Source organism: Abrus precatorius, unplaced genomic scaffold (assembly GCF_003935025.1).
Source record: "Abrus precatorius isolate BTA unplaced genomic scaffold, Abrus_2018 Scaffold7, whole genome shotgun sequence".
NCBI classification, from domain to species: domain Eukaryota; kingdom Viridiplantae; phylum Streptophyta; class Magnoliopsida; order Fabales; family Fabaceae; genus Abrus; species Abrus precatorius.
This window is the reverse complement of record NW_020874417.1, coordinates 2,275,746-2,290,572: the sequence shown is the minus strand read 5'-3', so window position 1 is coordinate 2,290,572 and position 14,827 is coordinate 2,275,746. Positions and strand designations below refer to the sequence as shown.

The 14,827-nt window shown below is 30.8% G+C and overlaps 1 protein-coding gene across 1 annotated transcript; it reads right to left on the bottom strand.

Annotated features, from left to right (window-relative positions):
* Window positions 1–223: 223 nt before the first annotated feature.
* Window positions 224–8,490, bottom strand: LOC113872626 (guanylate-binding protein 4-like). The gene is made up of 17 exons (XM_027510324.1): window positions 8,260–8,490; window positions 7,784–7,886; window positions 7,096–7,165; window positions 6,944–6,982; window positions 6,723–6,840; window positions 6,585–6,642; window positions 5,583–5,647; window positions 5,396–5,402; window positions 5,210–5,270; window positions 4,741–4,800; window positions 4,418–4,437; window positions 4,258–4,323; window positions 3,366–3,533; window positions 2,453–2,710; window positions 1,745–1,957; window positions 1,114–1,385; window positions 224–683 (listed from the first exon to the last, which is right to left on the bottom strand). Exons 1-17 carry the CDS (start codon window positions 8,343–8,345, stop codon window positions 539–541), a joined length of 1,809 nt encoding a protein of 602 aa, XP_027366125.1. The 5' UTR covers window positions 8,346–8,490; the 3' UTR covers window positions 224–538.
* Between the last annotated feature and the right edge of the window lie 6,337 nt (window positions 8,491–14,827).

The window sequence follows — 14,827 nt, the reverse complement described above, 5'->3', positions numbered from 1 at the left end:
TCGTTGCTCCTGTTCCTTCAGGTAATTCATTTTCGATTGAATATAGACAGAAATGTGCAGTAGTAAAGTTGCCTCTTTTTTCAATTATGGGTTAACTACTGATTCTGTAATTTTTGTTATGGGATTTTTTAATGTTCAAAAAGTTGTATTTTTGTTAAAAATAGTTTATTATGAGTTACATATTTTAATTAATAAATAGCACAAACGACACCTACAGAATTGCATGTAAGTTCTATCATAGTATAAAATAATACACAAGTAAATCAATATACAGTGCCATTCTGGCAACAGATAACATGTTGGAGGACCTAAAGTGGTAGAAGCTACTGAACACGTCAATAACCCACTGTTCACCTTTTTTTCTTGTGTTTTTGAAACCTGTTCCTATTTACACTCTGAATAAGAACCTTTTTTTAAGATGAAAATGAGGCAAGCAAGCTCCGTGTACAAAAAATAAAAAAACTCGCCATACAGGATGAATTGCTGAGCGGTATGCAAATTCATGAAACATGTCTGCAATTGCAATCATCGTCACGAATTAGTCTGTTCGTGGTCGATTAGGACCATTGTTATTGCTCCTGTATAAAGGTAATAGCCACGAGTGGGATCCATATTTCCCTTTCCCATAACACCGCCAATAAAGAATAAATAATGACAGCATTACACCGAGAGGAATAGCCCATCTGTTTTCGTCACCAAAATTATTATATTACAATATGAAAATATCCGAATTCAGTACATTCTCATAATTATTCATAACTAAGTGACAACTGACCATGGTTATGAAGAAATATGGGACCGATTGCACTCAGAATTTCAACAAGAATAAACATGAATATTAAACATAAAATGGAAACAAGGTGGAATTTAGACAAGAAAAACACGAAAACAAGCGCATTCACATGTTGGTCACCCCTTGGTTTTACTTGGCCATTAACGTTTTCAATAAGTCATTATGTGAGATACAAGAATCAAATTGTAGAAGTTCAACATCAACTGTACTAATACCACCCAAACAATCATATGTAAAATGCATTTCAAAAGCAACTGATGCAAAGGTTTTAATAATCTTAAATTCAGTTCGAAGTTGCCATAGGAAAAAGTTCAAATTACCTGTCAAGATCCAAGATCGGGCTGTAAACAAGAGTTTCCCAAGTGGTAACTATAAAATGCCAAACAGGGTTATAGTAAAGTGATTCTGCTGACCAAAACATCCTTGTGTATGTCTCCAAAAATATAAAGAGTGCCCATGCTCCAATTTCAATCAAAATGAATTTTATAATAAAGCGGCCAATCACTACCATAATCAGGGAGAAGGCCACCAACCAATTGAAAAGCCTGTGGTTGTACTCCTTTATAAATAGAGATCGGGACTTCCCCAACATCTGCATATCCATTTGTTACACCAACGCACAATAAGCATTTGAACCAGTTTCAATTCAGGAAAAATCATGAAGTAGCATAATACTTCATGAAGAATTAGGAAATTCAATTTTTCATGTGAAAATTTAAATAACTGCACTGTACAGCAAAAACAAAAGTTAATTTGGAATATATAAGGATTACTGTTACATATCCACAAGAATAGAGATACTCAGAGACACAGTATAAAATCATTTTTATGTACTGAGCTGAGGCCCTGTGAACTCCAACTTTCACGTAAACACAAAGAGATAGTAATAACAAAGTGTATGTCCCACAGGTAATAGATTACAAAAGGCAAACCACTGTTATTGTATTAGACCTTCATCATGCGTTGTTCATAATTTGTTTTTGAAGGTCCAACACATTCATGCTCAAAACTACGATTGCATTGAAGGAAACCTGCATCAAATTTTGCCAAGGAAGGAAGTCTCAGCACTTGAAGCTGATCCATTTTGTCTTCACATCTGATGTACAGTGCTTCGCAGAGCTTTGAAGATTGATACTCGTTTTGCAAAACAACATTCTTATACACCTGCATCAGTTTCCCCAACAAACTTTAGGTTCAAATCATCATATTCAAATTCCAAGACCAAAGGAGTGCAGAGCAAAAATGACCAAATCCACGAATATAATGCAGATATCATCAGACATTGATGTATAGAAGCTTAAGATGTACATAACCTTCAAAACTTATGCTATTGATTTCACTCTTCTGACGTACCCACTGTACACTCAATGGTATGACCCAATCAGCCACAAGGTCAATGGTATTCTCTAGTCAGACATGATTCTCAAACAGGATAAAAAATCATACACAGGATCTTCCAAACATATCAAATACCATGGTATGGGAATTTATTTAAGTTTGCAAAGAACCTTGGTAGTTTAAAACTAAAATCATAAAAATATATTTCATAAGAAAATCATTGAACTAGCTTTTGGTAGTATAAATTTAGATGCCAACTGAATACACAATAAGTCAATGATATTTTGAGCTTGAAATCAACTAAAATATTTCAAACAATACCCTCTGTATTTCTTCATCCAGTTGCATAATTGATTTCTTAGCATGGTGACGGCCAAAATGCTGCCGATCAAAGCCGTGCATGACTTCATCCCTAGACCTATCATGGGTCTCTTGCAGAGATTCCTCTGAAAGAGGTAGATCCAATGTTGCCATCTTTTCACTGTATAACTTAAGACATTGCTCAAGAATACCCTTGTTGAAAACGTCGACAAGAGAGCCTGTTGATGGAATCTCTCCTTTGTTCAAGGCTTCAAGTATCTAAATTTGAAATGTCAAAATCAAAAGGGTGCGATGGAGATGCACAGACTGAAGTCACATCCAAAGCATTATCATATTTCAATTGTGCATTCAGTAGCCTCAATCTAACTATATTAGAGCCAACAATAGCAAAATATTCACAAAATAAGAATTTTATTACAAGAGAAATTGAAAAAAGTAAAATTATGAGCTCCCCTGTTTAGTGTCGAAGTTAAAGTATTACTAGGAACAAATAAATTCTACTCTCACCAATGATGATAATAATAATTGCAGAAGACAAATTAAAAATTCAGTTTTAACTATTTACATTATTTGTCATTCCATTATGTCTCCACAAAAACTTAAAACCAAAAGTAAAACTGCTCCACAACCAATTTTAATCTTTTCAAAAAGAAAACCAACAATGAGATAAACGACATGAAGAGAAGTAAAGCACTGTATAAGATTCAGCCATATGTTGTCCTGCTTGATTGGTCTGCTGATTTTATTGAACAATAATTATGAGATCAGGGAACATGCAGAGTTTTCTGTAAAGGTTCTCCATGGATTATTAGTTAAAGAAACACGTATCACTCTGTGGAAAATTGTTTCAATGTTTTACTCCACACCTAATTATGATTTTCCTCCTTTAATAGGAACACCCAAAACTAAGTACCTGTTCCAGGAAGGAGACAAACTCCTTCCCATTTAGAGTCTTTCCCTGTACAATCTTTGGAGAGACAATGCTAGCAACAAGCTCTTTCAATTGCTCCCTTCTTTTGACATATAATTGATCAAGCTCAACATCCTTCATATCACAAAGCTTTGTCCGCTGGAGATGTGGCTGTTAAGGTCCAATTTCAACAATCAGTTAGATCAACAAAAGCAATGGTTTTAATAAAAATCAAAGACTACATTCTAATATTACAAGACTTTCTATCAAGAAATATTTCCAATTATATGAAAAGCTTAATAGAGTTAAATGACCATACAAACAAATAACTCAAATGCCTTAACCCACCATTGGTGTTTCTCGAATACAGTTTAGAACTGAGCAGCAGTAAGAAAGAAGCAACACAATGGGGAAGGAAAATGGGTATGTACCTATACTAGCACGTATAAAATATGAAAACTAATTAACCATAATTTATGGTGGATTATTATTAAATGCAAGCCAGGTTTAGGCACTAAGAGGACCACCATTTCCAATTTCTAGCTTCTAATCCCAAATCTTGACAGTGGAATGAACAGTCATTAATTTGTCCTCCAGCAGAATACAGAAGACTTTTGCTGTGATGGTATGAAGAAAACCTCTCAGGCAACATGCTAATGTCAGATAACTAAGAAACGTCACTGGTCTTTGCCATATAGATGATGACAAGAGGATTTGCTACAATGACAGTTAAAAATCATGCACTCTTCTGTGGAAATCAATGTATAAGTTCCATTTTCCTATCATTTTATTTAAACTCAAAGAACCATATAACTGAAATCTGGAAAAAGAAACCCAGATAATGGTTGACAGGATAAGGAATAATAGAAATTTTGAAATAAGGGATCAGACATACTTGTGGTAAGCTAAAGGCAGTGCTGTCGTCACCCATAATAGCCAAGGAGTCCCGAATGTGATTGATCTGACGAAGTTAACCTTTAGTATTAAAAAATATTCAATTCCAGATTATCAATACTCTACTGATAATTGCTAATTGAATTCCAGAAGATAAATACCATTTCAATATTTTTGTCCCCTGCAATTAAATAGTAAACAAAGCCTTCCATCAGATCATTTGCTTTAAAACAAATGGAAAATCATACTGTTTAAAAGGTAAACTTTAGAACAAAACTTGGCTACAGTTCATTAAGTACTTTTGATTTTGTTTTTCAATAAAAATTATTGTTACGCCTTGGTAAAAGGCTGGCATTTAAAGTTTTCACAGATAACTGAGGAGAAACTCTAATTTTAATTAAAAAAACAGCACCAAAGGTATATGAGGAGCCGCACTAAAGTTTTGTCCTAAATTTTATCCACAGATGCAAGAAATGGTACTAACCATCAGTATTCGGGACTCGTCTAAGAGCTTCAGTCACCATTTGTTGCACCGATTTTCCTTCTGCATACAATTAAGGAAAATGACAGCATCCAATAAAGTGAACATGATAGATGTCAAGGACAACTAACTGGCCGGCTCATGCAAGAGCACTTTGGCCTTGAAGCATGGTCAATGCACAAACCTATCTGACCATATGTTGAAATTCAACTTAGAAGAATGGACTGCAAGGATCAATTTTTTTATCACTTAATTTTAGAGGACCTAATATCACATCAAGAACCAAACATCCTAAAGCTTAATTCATTAGGTGAGAACTTGTGAATGATTTTATTATATCTATAATAATGGGCAAGTGCAGCAGTAAGAGATGCAAAGCCTAGAATTCATCAGTGACCAAAACATTTAATGGGATGGTAGGCGGGAGGCAGGGAAAATGGATGACAAGCAAGGAAAATATTTACTAACATACGCAGAAAATCACGTTGGATGAGCCATAAAAGCTTAGCAGGTTCAAATGCAACATCTTGACCCTATAAAATATTTGAAATTCAAACAAAAATCAATTATCAATGACAAATTTTACATAAGAAAATGTTTATAAATAATAGAAAGAAAGATTAGATCAATGGTGGCACTATTAAGGCCACCAGCTTACCTTCACTCTGCTCAACATACCGCAGTCGCAAATTTAGGATGTGCATAATTTGCAAATTAAACAAACAAGTTAGTAACCATAGTTTATCCCCAAAAAGAGAGGATTTTAAAGGCATGTTAAAAGGACAGGATGAGCAATATCGATAATTCAAACCAGTATTGATAAAAAAGTTCATAAAGATCCAAACCTTCCATAAAATTCTTCAGCAAGTTCAACCGCAAAAGAGAGTCGGGAGATATCAGCTTCACGTATCTGAATACACAAAAATTTGGCCAAGAAAATAATTATAATGAGATATGCTGGTTGAGAACTTCAAGATTATTCAGTCTCTACCAAGTAAATTGAAATTGATTAAAGAAAATTGATCTGTGCATATTGGACCAAAGCCAAGAGGTAATCCAACATTTGTTTACTGTAGGGTGACCAGATAGAATTTATTGCAGAATCAGCCCTTCCTCCTTCTGTTTCCGGTATTGGAGAGACCTGGCTCTCTATCTCCCCAAATTTCTATTCCAAGTCTAAACCCTCTTTTATTTCCCTCCTATTCTTTATATAGTGTCCACTGTTCTAACTAATTAACCAGATGTTGATACAGTTGTCAACTTACAGAGTCCATTCTGACTAACCAACTATTGATATTTTGGTCCAAGTGTCCCCCCCCCCACACACACACACACCCAAAAAAGAATGAAGTGTCAACTAGTCCTCCAGATAAATTTCAAGAAAAGAAAAACCCTACAGCAACCCAGCACCCACTTTCCTCTGAACATTCCTCCATTGGCGTGACTTGAAGTTGCTTGTTCTTACCCACATGATCGTGCAAAAACTTTCATCATATCTAAAACATAGTCCTCAATAGCTCTTTGTTCATTATAGCTCTCTAAAATATTCTCTTCTCCAATTAGTAACTCTATCTTAAATCTCCCCTTCTAAATTCAATACAAATTATGAAGTTATGTAAATTTATTCCCTTAATTTTCTTATAAACAAATAAACTCCTTGCTTTTTCTTCTAAAGTGAACTAAATCCCCATCAATTCTAATAAATTACCACCAACATTATACTCAGCAGTCAACACTTGTCAAACTCCAAATGAAGGAATTTGTTCTTTTGCCCATTTAACATGACAACAAGATAAACAACAGCAATGAACAAGAAATTGAGAGAGAGGACAAATACAATAACTAACCGTCTCAGGCAAATTATATATGAGAACAGAACTCAAGACAGTTGCCAGAGCAAATATCCTGCAGAAGCAAACACAAAAATTATATACAATTCAAGCATTCAACCCAGAACACACAATGCATGATCAGAAAGCAATTACCGATCGTCATATACACTGGACTTCCCAACACTTTCAAATCCTTCTGTATCTAGGTAAAAGACAGATGTTCTTACTCCATCAATATCCAACTCTATAGGTGTTCCCCATACCCATATTCCTGAAGATGTGAACCAAAAGATTAAAAAGAAAAATAGATAGTAAAATATTATAGCTAAAACCAATTGAGCATATCCATAAGAATAATGTCAATCCCCATGTACCTTTTGTTTTGGTGTCACGCATGTGCCCAACACCAAACCCTTAAAAAAAAAAAAAAATACATTTCACAGTGAGCCTTTCAAACAAGTACGCCCAAAATAAATCTTAAAATGTGGATAATAAGGGTAAACTCTAGTAGCTATAAAATATACACCTTCATCACAAGAAAGAGAGAGGAGTTGATTAAGCAAAAAAGATTTTCCAGAACGATACGGCCCAATCACCTGACAAAAAAACAACCATAAATGACAAAAGCCAAGCCTATGACGGGTAAACAATAAACTAACAACATTTCTTCAATACTGCCCAATTTTACTTCCTTATGAAACACTAATCAAAGTAATCAAAGTAATATTCAAAAAGGGTTACCAATAATATAGGTTGTTATAGTAAAACCACAATACATAGAAACAATTCAAGAAAGGACAAAAAGATACAATAAGAAGAGGAAAAACTGAAAGAAAAGAAGAGTAACGTTTCATAAAAGACCAATCCATTCAAATATGTTTATATTGTCACGCTGTGTATCACATGCAAGATTTTAAACGCCTTTTAACTTTACATTCATGTTACAATTTGAATCAACCGCTGGCATGCAGCTGCCTATAAAGTGTTAGAACAAACAAATAAGAGCAAGTGCTCATACAGCAATCAGCATTCAACAAAAAACACACAAAACAAATTGTCAACATGGATAACGTTAATCAACAAAATATCAGCTAATCCCTCCATCACGAATCAGACCATCCCATAGTTCATGACTTCATGAAAATTCATACTGAAAACATCAGGTAAAATCCAAAATTACAAATAACACAACATTAATTTGCAGTCAAACATACTGCCACTGATGCAATGGGGTTCGTTATCCTCTCAATAGCCTCCAAACCTTCTCTTGAAAGACGAAGTTTTGTATGACCAGGATCAGGCTCTACAATGGGAAAGCTGCACACACAGAAATTGGACTATTAATAAGGGAAACTTACACCAACTTGAAACCAACAAGTAAAATACACTTCAGAGTTCAGAGCCAGGTCACTAAAACCGTGCGTAAGAATAGAATAATAAGTATAATAGAAGCAGCAACAACAACAACAAAAAATGATCACAATTCCCACAACTCAATAAATATGTCTCGATCTCAAAATATTGTGCACGACGTTCAAATAAATAGAAATATATACACAGTACAATGTTACACTAGTTATACACATAACGAATGAGTGAGTGAGGAAAACAGTGAACGTATTGCAACGAGATAGTGGAATTAGGAGAATGAAGTCGAAGGCGTGTTGAACAAATAATAAAAGTTACTAACGCTTGATGGAAATTGTGGATGGAGAAGGAAGGAGTCGGAGAGATGCAGAGAAAGAGTAGAAGAAGAAGCATAAGCTGAGTCTCCATAATGCATTTGGAGGGTTGAAGAAATGGGAATGGGAATGGCAATGGTGTTGTTCATAGTGAATGTCACAGAGTTGGGATCTGAGGGAAATCCTCCAGATGGGGGTACGTTAAGAATCATGAAAATGGAAGCAAACTCACAAAACTCGGGTCTCGTCGTTGTGTATCCAGCAAGACCCGTCCTTATTTTAAAAATATAAACAATAAATATATAAATTTATTTTTTTTTTATTATATTTTAGCATATTGTTTATTAACTTAATAAATTATTATTTTTTATTTGATAAAAATCATCTCAAATGTGTTTGACCATTATTTGTTTATTTTATAATCTGAGGATAAATCTGGTAAGGTAAATTTAATCCCAAAAATCTTTAAAAAACTCTTCCGGCCCAGTATGGGATAGGCCTCGATGAATCAATAAAATCTTGGGCTAGACTATTAAATCCTGCCCATTAATCTTAGAACAAAAATTAATCTAAGAATCTGGTCCATACAAGGCCCAATATAAGGAGTATTTGGCAATTATTTATTAAAGTTTTAAAAATAACAATTTAATTTCATTGGCAAGATTAAAATAATTATCTTCTTTGTTATTATAATATGCCTATTCATAAATAATTCACATATGCAATGATATTAATAGATAACCAATTATTTATATATTCTTTAATAATTATTTATTAATTTATTTGGACTTTTTTATATAAATTATATAAATTGTAATGATATTTACGGATTTAATCTATGTTTTATTTTATTCCTTTTTAGAAAATTAGTGTACTTAGCTTTAACTTTTTGCTAGTGGTACTTTTAATTAACGACTTTTGCTATATATATATGATATATAATATCTATTATAATTAATTTTTTATTTAATTTACTGGTAAATTAATTATCATAATAATTTATTATATTTTTAATAAACTAATTTGATAGTTTTCTTAAAAAATTAATAATTAAGGTAATATATAATAAATGTTGCAATAACACTTACTATTATTTTAATAAGAAAAGCAATATATTTTATCATTATTAACATCAACTATACTATTATTATTGTTTGCATTTAACAAATAAAAAGATTAATTATAACGAAAGTCGTATACAAAGCTTCTATTATTATTATTATTATAAAGTCGTTAATAAAAATACAATTTGGACAAAAGTTAAAGCTGAAACGTATATATTATACTCGAACTATGACTTATATTAAATTTACACTAAATCAGTAAATATCATTATAAATTATATCACTTGTGTAAAAAGTCATTATTTATTTTTTTATAATACCAAATTAATATAATTGACGCTAAAATTTTTTAATTTTATAGTTTAGACAGTTAAGAACAAATTATGTGATTATACATATTTTTTTATTATATATGAAAGGTGATATATTAATATGTTGTCAATTTATATACTTGTAATAATTATTTTTAGTTTAATAATATTTTTAAAATATTAATATATTAATTGATTTTGAATTTCATTAAAGATAAGAAATAATATTTTTAAAATATTGTCTATAATAATTTATGTTTGAAAGTCATCAGAAATTGATATAAATTTACAATAAAATAATTTTTATCTAGTTAAGATAATATTGTCTATAATATATTAGACATTTTTATTTTTCTTTGTAAACTTTATGTAAAATATTTAGACATTCAATGAAAATATATTTGAACAGAAGTACAGAAGCAGAGGAAGCAGAAAACAAACAACATGGTGTGTGGTGTGTAAGTGTTGATCAATCATCATCAAGCAAAGAGCACGAAACGCTACTCTCGTGTGTCTTTTGCACCGACACAAACTTATAATATTTCAATTCACGGGAACCAACCCTTCCCCTCCATTTTATATGTTTATCTTTATGCTTCTTTTTTCTTTTTTCTTTCTTCTAAAATGAACTTCAAATTGAAACAGTAAGTAGCAGTCTCACCCACCCTGCTCTAGATTAGGTTAGGTCTCTGCTTGCCTATTATGGTCCCCATTTCAACCGGTATAATGAGTGCATGCACGGGTTCACATATAAATAACATAAACAAGTTAAAAAGGTGGAGACATGGTAAAAACGTTTCTCCCTGGTGAAATTAAGGAATATGAGTTCTAGACATGATGTACTTTTATAGTCTTTTGTGGAGTGGGGACAAAGCCATAACACCAAAAAGCAAAGCATAAATCAGAACAGAAATTGCCAAAGGGAGAAAGAGAATCGAATTAAAGTGAAGAGTTTGAAAAAAATGATTGATTTGTGGTGCAAGCAGTGGCACCATGCTAGTTTGGCCTTCAGAAAAGGTGAACAAATTCCAAGGCCATAGCCATTAGGCGCGGCAAGTTCAATTGTTCAAATGAGATCTCTTTTAGATGGCAGAAAAAAATACCTGACAAGCTTTAAGGAAACCCACATTCTTAACAAAATTCATGCGTACCCCATTCAGCTTTGTTTATGCAAATCACGTTTCTATGCTCTATTTTATACTTTTCTTTAGTTCATGAAACATGTGATGTTATTCAAATATATTAAATATTTTCAGTGACCTTCATTTTTATACATAGCTTTGAGCCCAAACCAAATCGACCTTCATTTTAAAGAGAATTTATATAATGAACAGACTATTTATTATATAAGAGCTGGAAAATTATACAATTTTCTATGATTTTGAGGAAAATTTAATAATTCATATGTATTTTTTATTCACACACAAAAAATGGTTTTCTCTCGGATAATAAGAAATGTACTTACTTTTTAAATTAACTTTTATAATCAATTTGTTTAAATAATAATAATACATATAACTGTTAAATCATAATATATTATATCAACAGTCTTATGCATTAACTTATGCATAAATTAAATACTATAATTAATACTTAATTATATTTTTAATATATATATATATATTATGTTTAAAATATCCTGACAGATGTTAATTTAAAAATTATATAAAATTTTATTTTGCTTAATCTATTCAATGTAAACTTTTAATAATGCAATGAATAGATTAATGAAGTTTAATATTCATAATAAATTATTAATTAGAGTATATTTGATATACTTCCTTCGGTCCTTCTAAGTTATTCGGTAGAATAAAGTAAAAGTATTTTTTTTTACCTGTGATAAATTTTGTTTTCCTAATTATTGCATTAAGATTATTCACAACATACATTAAATTTTAAATTTTTTATATAATTAACACTTTACCGCAATGTTTATTTTAACTATTAGATAAAATAAATTATTTACTAATATTTTATTGTTAGATTAGTCATTGTTAGTATATATTTTCTAATACAAATTAAACTATGATTATATTAAAATAAAACTAATAATATATAATGCTAAAATATTAAATGTTAATATAAATTTTAAAAATACGTAACAATTAAAATATTTTTATAACAAATATTATACTAATAAATATTATTTTAACCAATTTTGTTTGTTATAGTGAATTTTTTTTAATAGACATATAACATAATTTAGAATAAGAGTTTTTTTTTTGTTTAAATTTCACACGGGTATATACCTAGATGATATCATGTAATTTAATAATTAACTCTGATATTTTAATTTTTATTAAAATAATGATTTATTTATTTTGTACAAATTTACACATTTTTGGTCAATTAAAAAATTATAAAATAAATAAAAAATGCGTATTTTTTTCTTTTAACCTCAAATTAAAAGTACGTTATTAATAAAGCTTAATTTGTGCCATTTACATAGAATAAATAAATCATTAAGAAAATATTTTATAAAACTAAAAGGTGTCAATTGATTAAGTGGCACATTATTCTTTTGGCTCGTCTTTCTATCTTACTGCCTCCGGCTTCGCAAATCTCAATGTAACAGTCATTAAGAAAATATAGAAAAGCACTGTTTCATGCCTTCAGCATTGCAATAGCAAAAGTTGCTATGAATTCAATGCTCATGCTTACAATTGCAAAATTATCCATTTGAAACAATATATGGCTATTTTTCAGTAAATAAAAAAATTGAACTAAATATTATCTTTCATTTTTTTTAGCTAGGATAAAAGAAATTTCTAAAAACACTTGACTACTTCCAACAATAGCACCAACAAATAATTATCACATCCAAAATTTTAGTACTAAGACAAATATTATGGTTTGAGGAGTTGGAAATTTTAAGTGGTTGTTGATAAATTAATGATAAGAGAACGATCTCTGAGTGATTAAATTCATCAACCTAATGTCCAAAGATTTTCATATTAAGAATTTATTATTTAAATAATAGATTTTTATGAAACTTGTTTTTTCATAGTTAATTAACCGTCTCGAATGACTTGCATTCATTGCAACTGTTTTTTTGTTCATTACATATATTATCTTTTCAAAGGAGTTTTCTTATGAGTTAATCAATTTTTTTTTTGAGTTTTCACAGAAATTTGTTGGGTTGGGATGATTTGTTTCCCAAGTGATAAATGCCTTAGCAATCTGATAAGAGTGGACGGATGTTAAAGAATATTATTTTATTTTGTAAAAACTGAACAAAAATAAAAGCCAATTTATCTTTTCTGTTTGGTGCAAAAGGTAGTCAATTCCAATTGCATCAAGACAGTCACATTTGTAAGCTACCTAATTCAACGAGGATTTATTTTACTTAATCATGATTAACTGAACTTGAGATATTTATGCCTACAGATCGATTAGTTTAAATAAAAAAGGTTGATGAAAAACATCAAACCTTGTAATGATAATGTAGTGTTAAGTGTTAGATTTAATTATTAGATTTATGTATGTAAAAGGATTGTTGAGATAAATTTTTAATTTCATCATTTTATTATATTTTAAAATATAATCTTTTATTTATTTTACACAAGATTATTCTATGGATAAAATTTAACTACGATTTTTAAGTGTTATTTATTAATTATAGTCATAATTTTACTTAATAATATGCAATAATATCAGATATATTTTTATATTAAAATAAAACTTAGTAAACAGCATTACTAACATTTATCAAAGTATCCCTAATTTCGTTTATATTATGTAAAAAAAAATATTTACCATGAAAAAGGACTGACAGGTACGGCAAGATTTTCTAAGACAATTATCAGAGAATAGTTAATGAAATTAAGATGACGTCATAAATTATGTCTAAATATAAATGAGATAATACAATACGAACTTAAATACATATTAGCAAAATGTACTTATATTCTCTAATAGTGGGAAGCCACATGAAAAAATTAGAGAAAAAATGGGTTGAAGAGAGTCGTTGAGACGTTACTTTCCGAAAGCAATTAATGATTCTTAAAATAATAGAGGGGCAGTCACCTCCAACAGACTCTATAATTGTACTTATGACCCATATAGAAATTTATCTAAATGCTTCACTTTTAAAACTTCTTTAGGTGATTTTGATATAATAATAATGAGAGAGAGAGAGAGAGAAATGGATAGTACGAATTGTGAAAACTATCGCGTGTCAAAGAGTTAGTACACCTATCTTTTATTTTGAAAAAAAAAAGCTTTTTATTCTTTTTATGACAAAGATGTATGTTTATCTGCTACATCTGAAATTAATTAATAAGTAGGTTGATTATTACGCGACTAAATTACACAGGCACAGGATTACCTGCAATTATAAGAATTATAGTCAGGCAGGTATAGAGTAAAAAAACATAATTATTAAATAAATGAAAAGTTGAGTGCGATTCGATTCTTCTGGAGATACTACGTGGATCCACTAGATTTGGTACGAGGGGAGGAAACGACAAAACCAGTTTAATCCCGCAGGTTCGCAAAGAGCCTGTTTCCGTTTGAAAACAGTGTTTAAAATAGAACTGATGAGAAAAGAACAGGGAAAAGATCAAAAGAAGGTGTGGTAAACGGTGGGAACAGTAGTTTCCAGAGGCCAACATCATTCACTATGCAACAAGGCAACAAACAAGCAATAGTATGATTACAAATTCCCAGCAAAAGAAGGAATGGAGTTCTGAATATTACTGTTTTCTATCCATACTTCTTTCCAAGCGAATGTTAATACATAACAGTACACAATTTAAAAAAAATTTCAGCAAATTTTAATAAAAATTTCCACTTTCTTGTTAAATTGAATTTCAACAAGTCTAAGAGCATGGCAACCGTGAGATGCTGCAATATGTAAATGTGATTGTATGCAACAAACATGGCAACGGACGATTATAAGCATTACTTCATGTCATGTTTTTCGCGGCTATATATAGTTTTCTCTTTTAAAACCGTACGGCAGCACAAGATAGATCAATGATTCAACTTGCACTTCGTAAAAACAGGAATTTGGAGAAATACCATCTCACTACCCCAGCAGATTTCTTCATCACCTCACATCTTTTCTTCCTGAAGAAAAGAGACGAACCAGGATTCAAGCATATAACCCAAACGGAATCAAAGGATTGTCTCCAGACTAAGAACTAACACAGATATATAATTAAAACAAAGAAAAGAACTCAAAAACCAATCTGATGAAC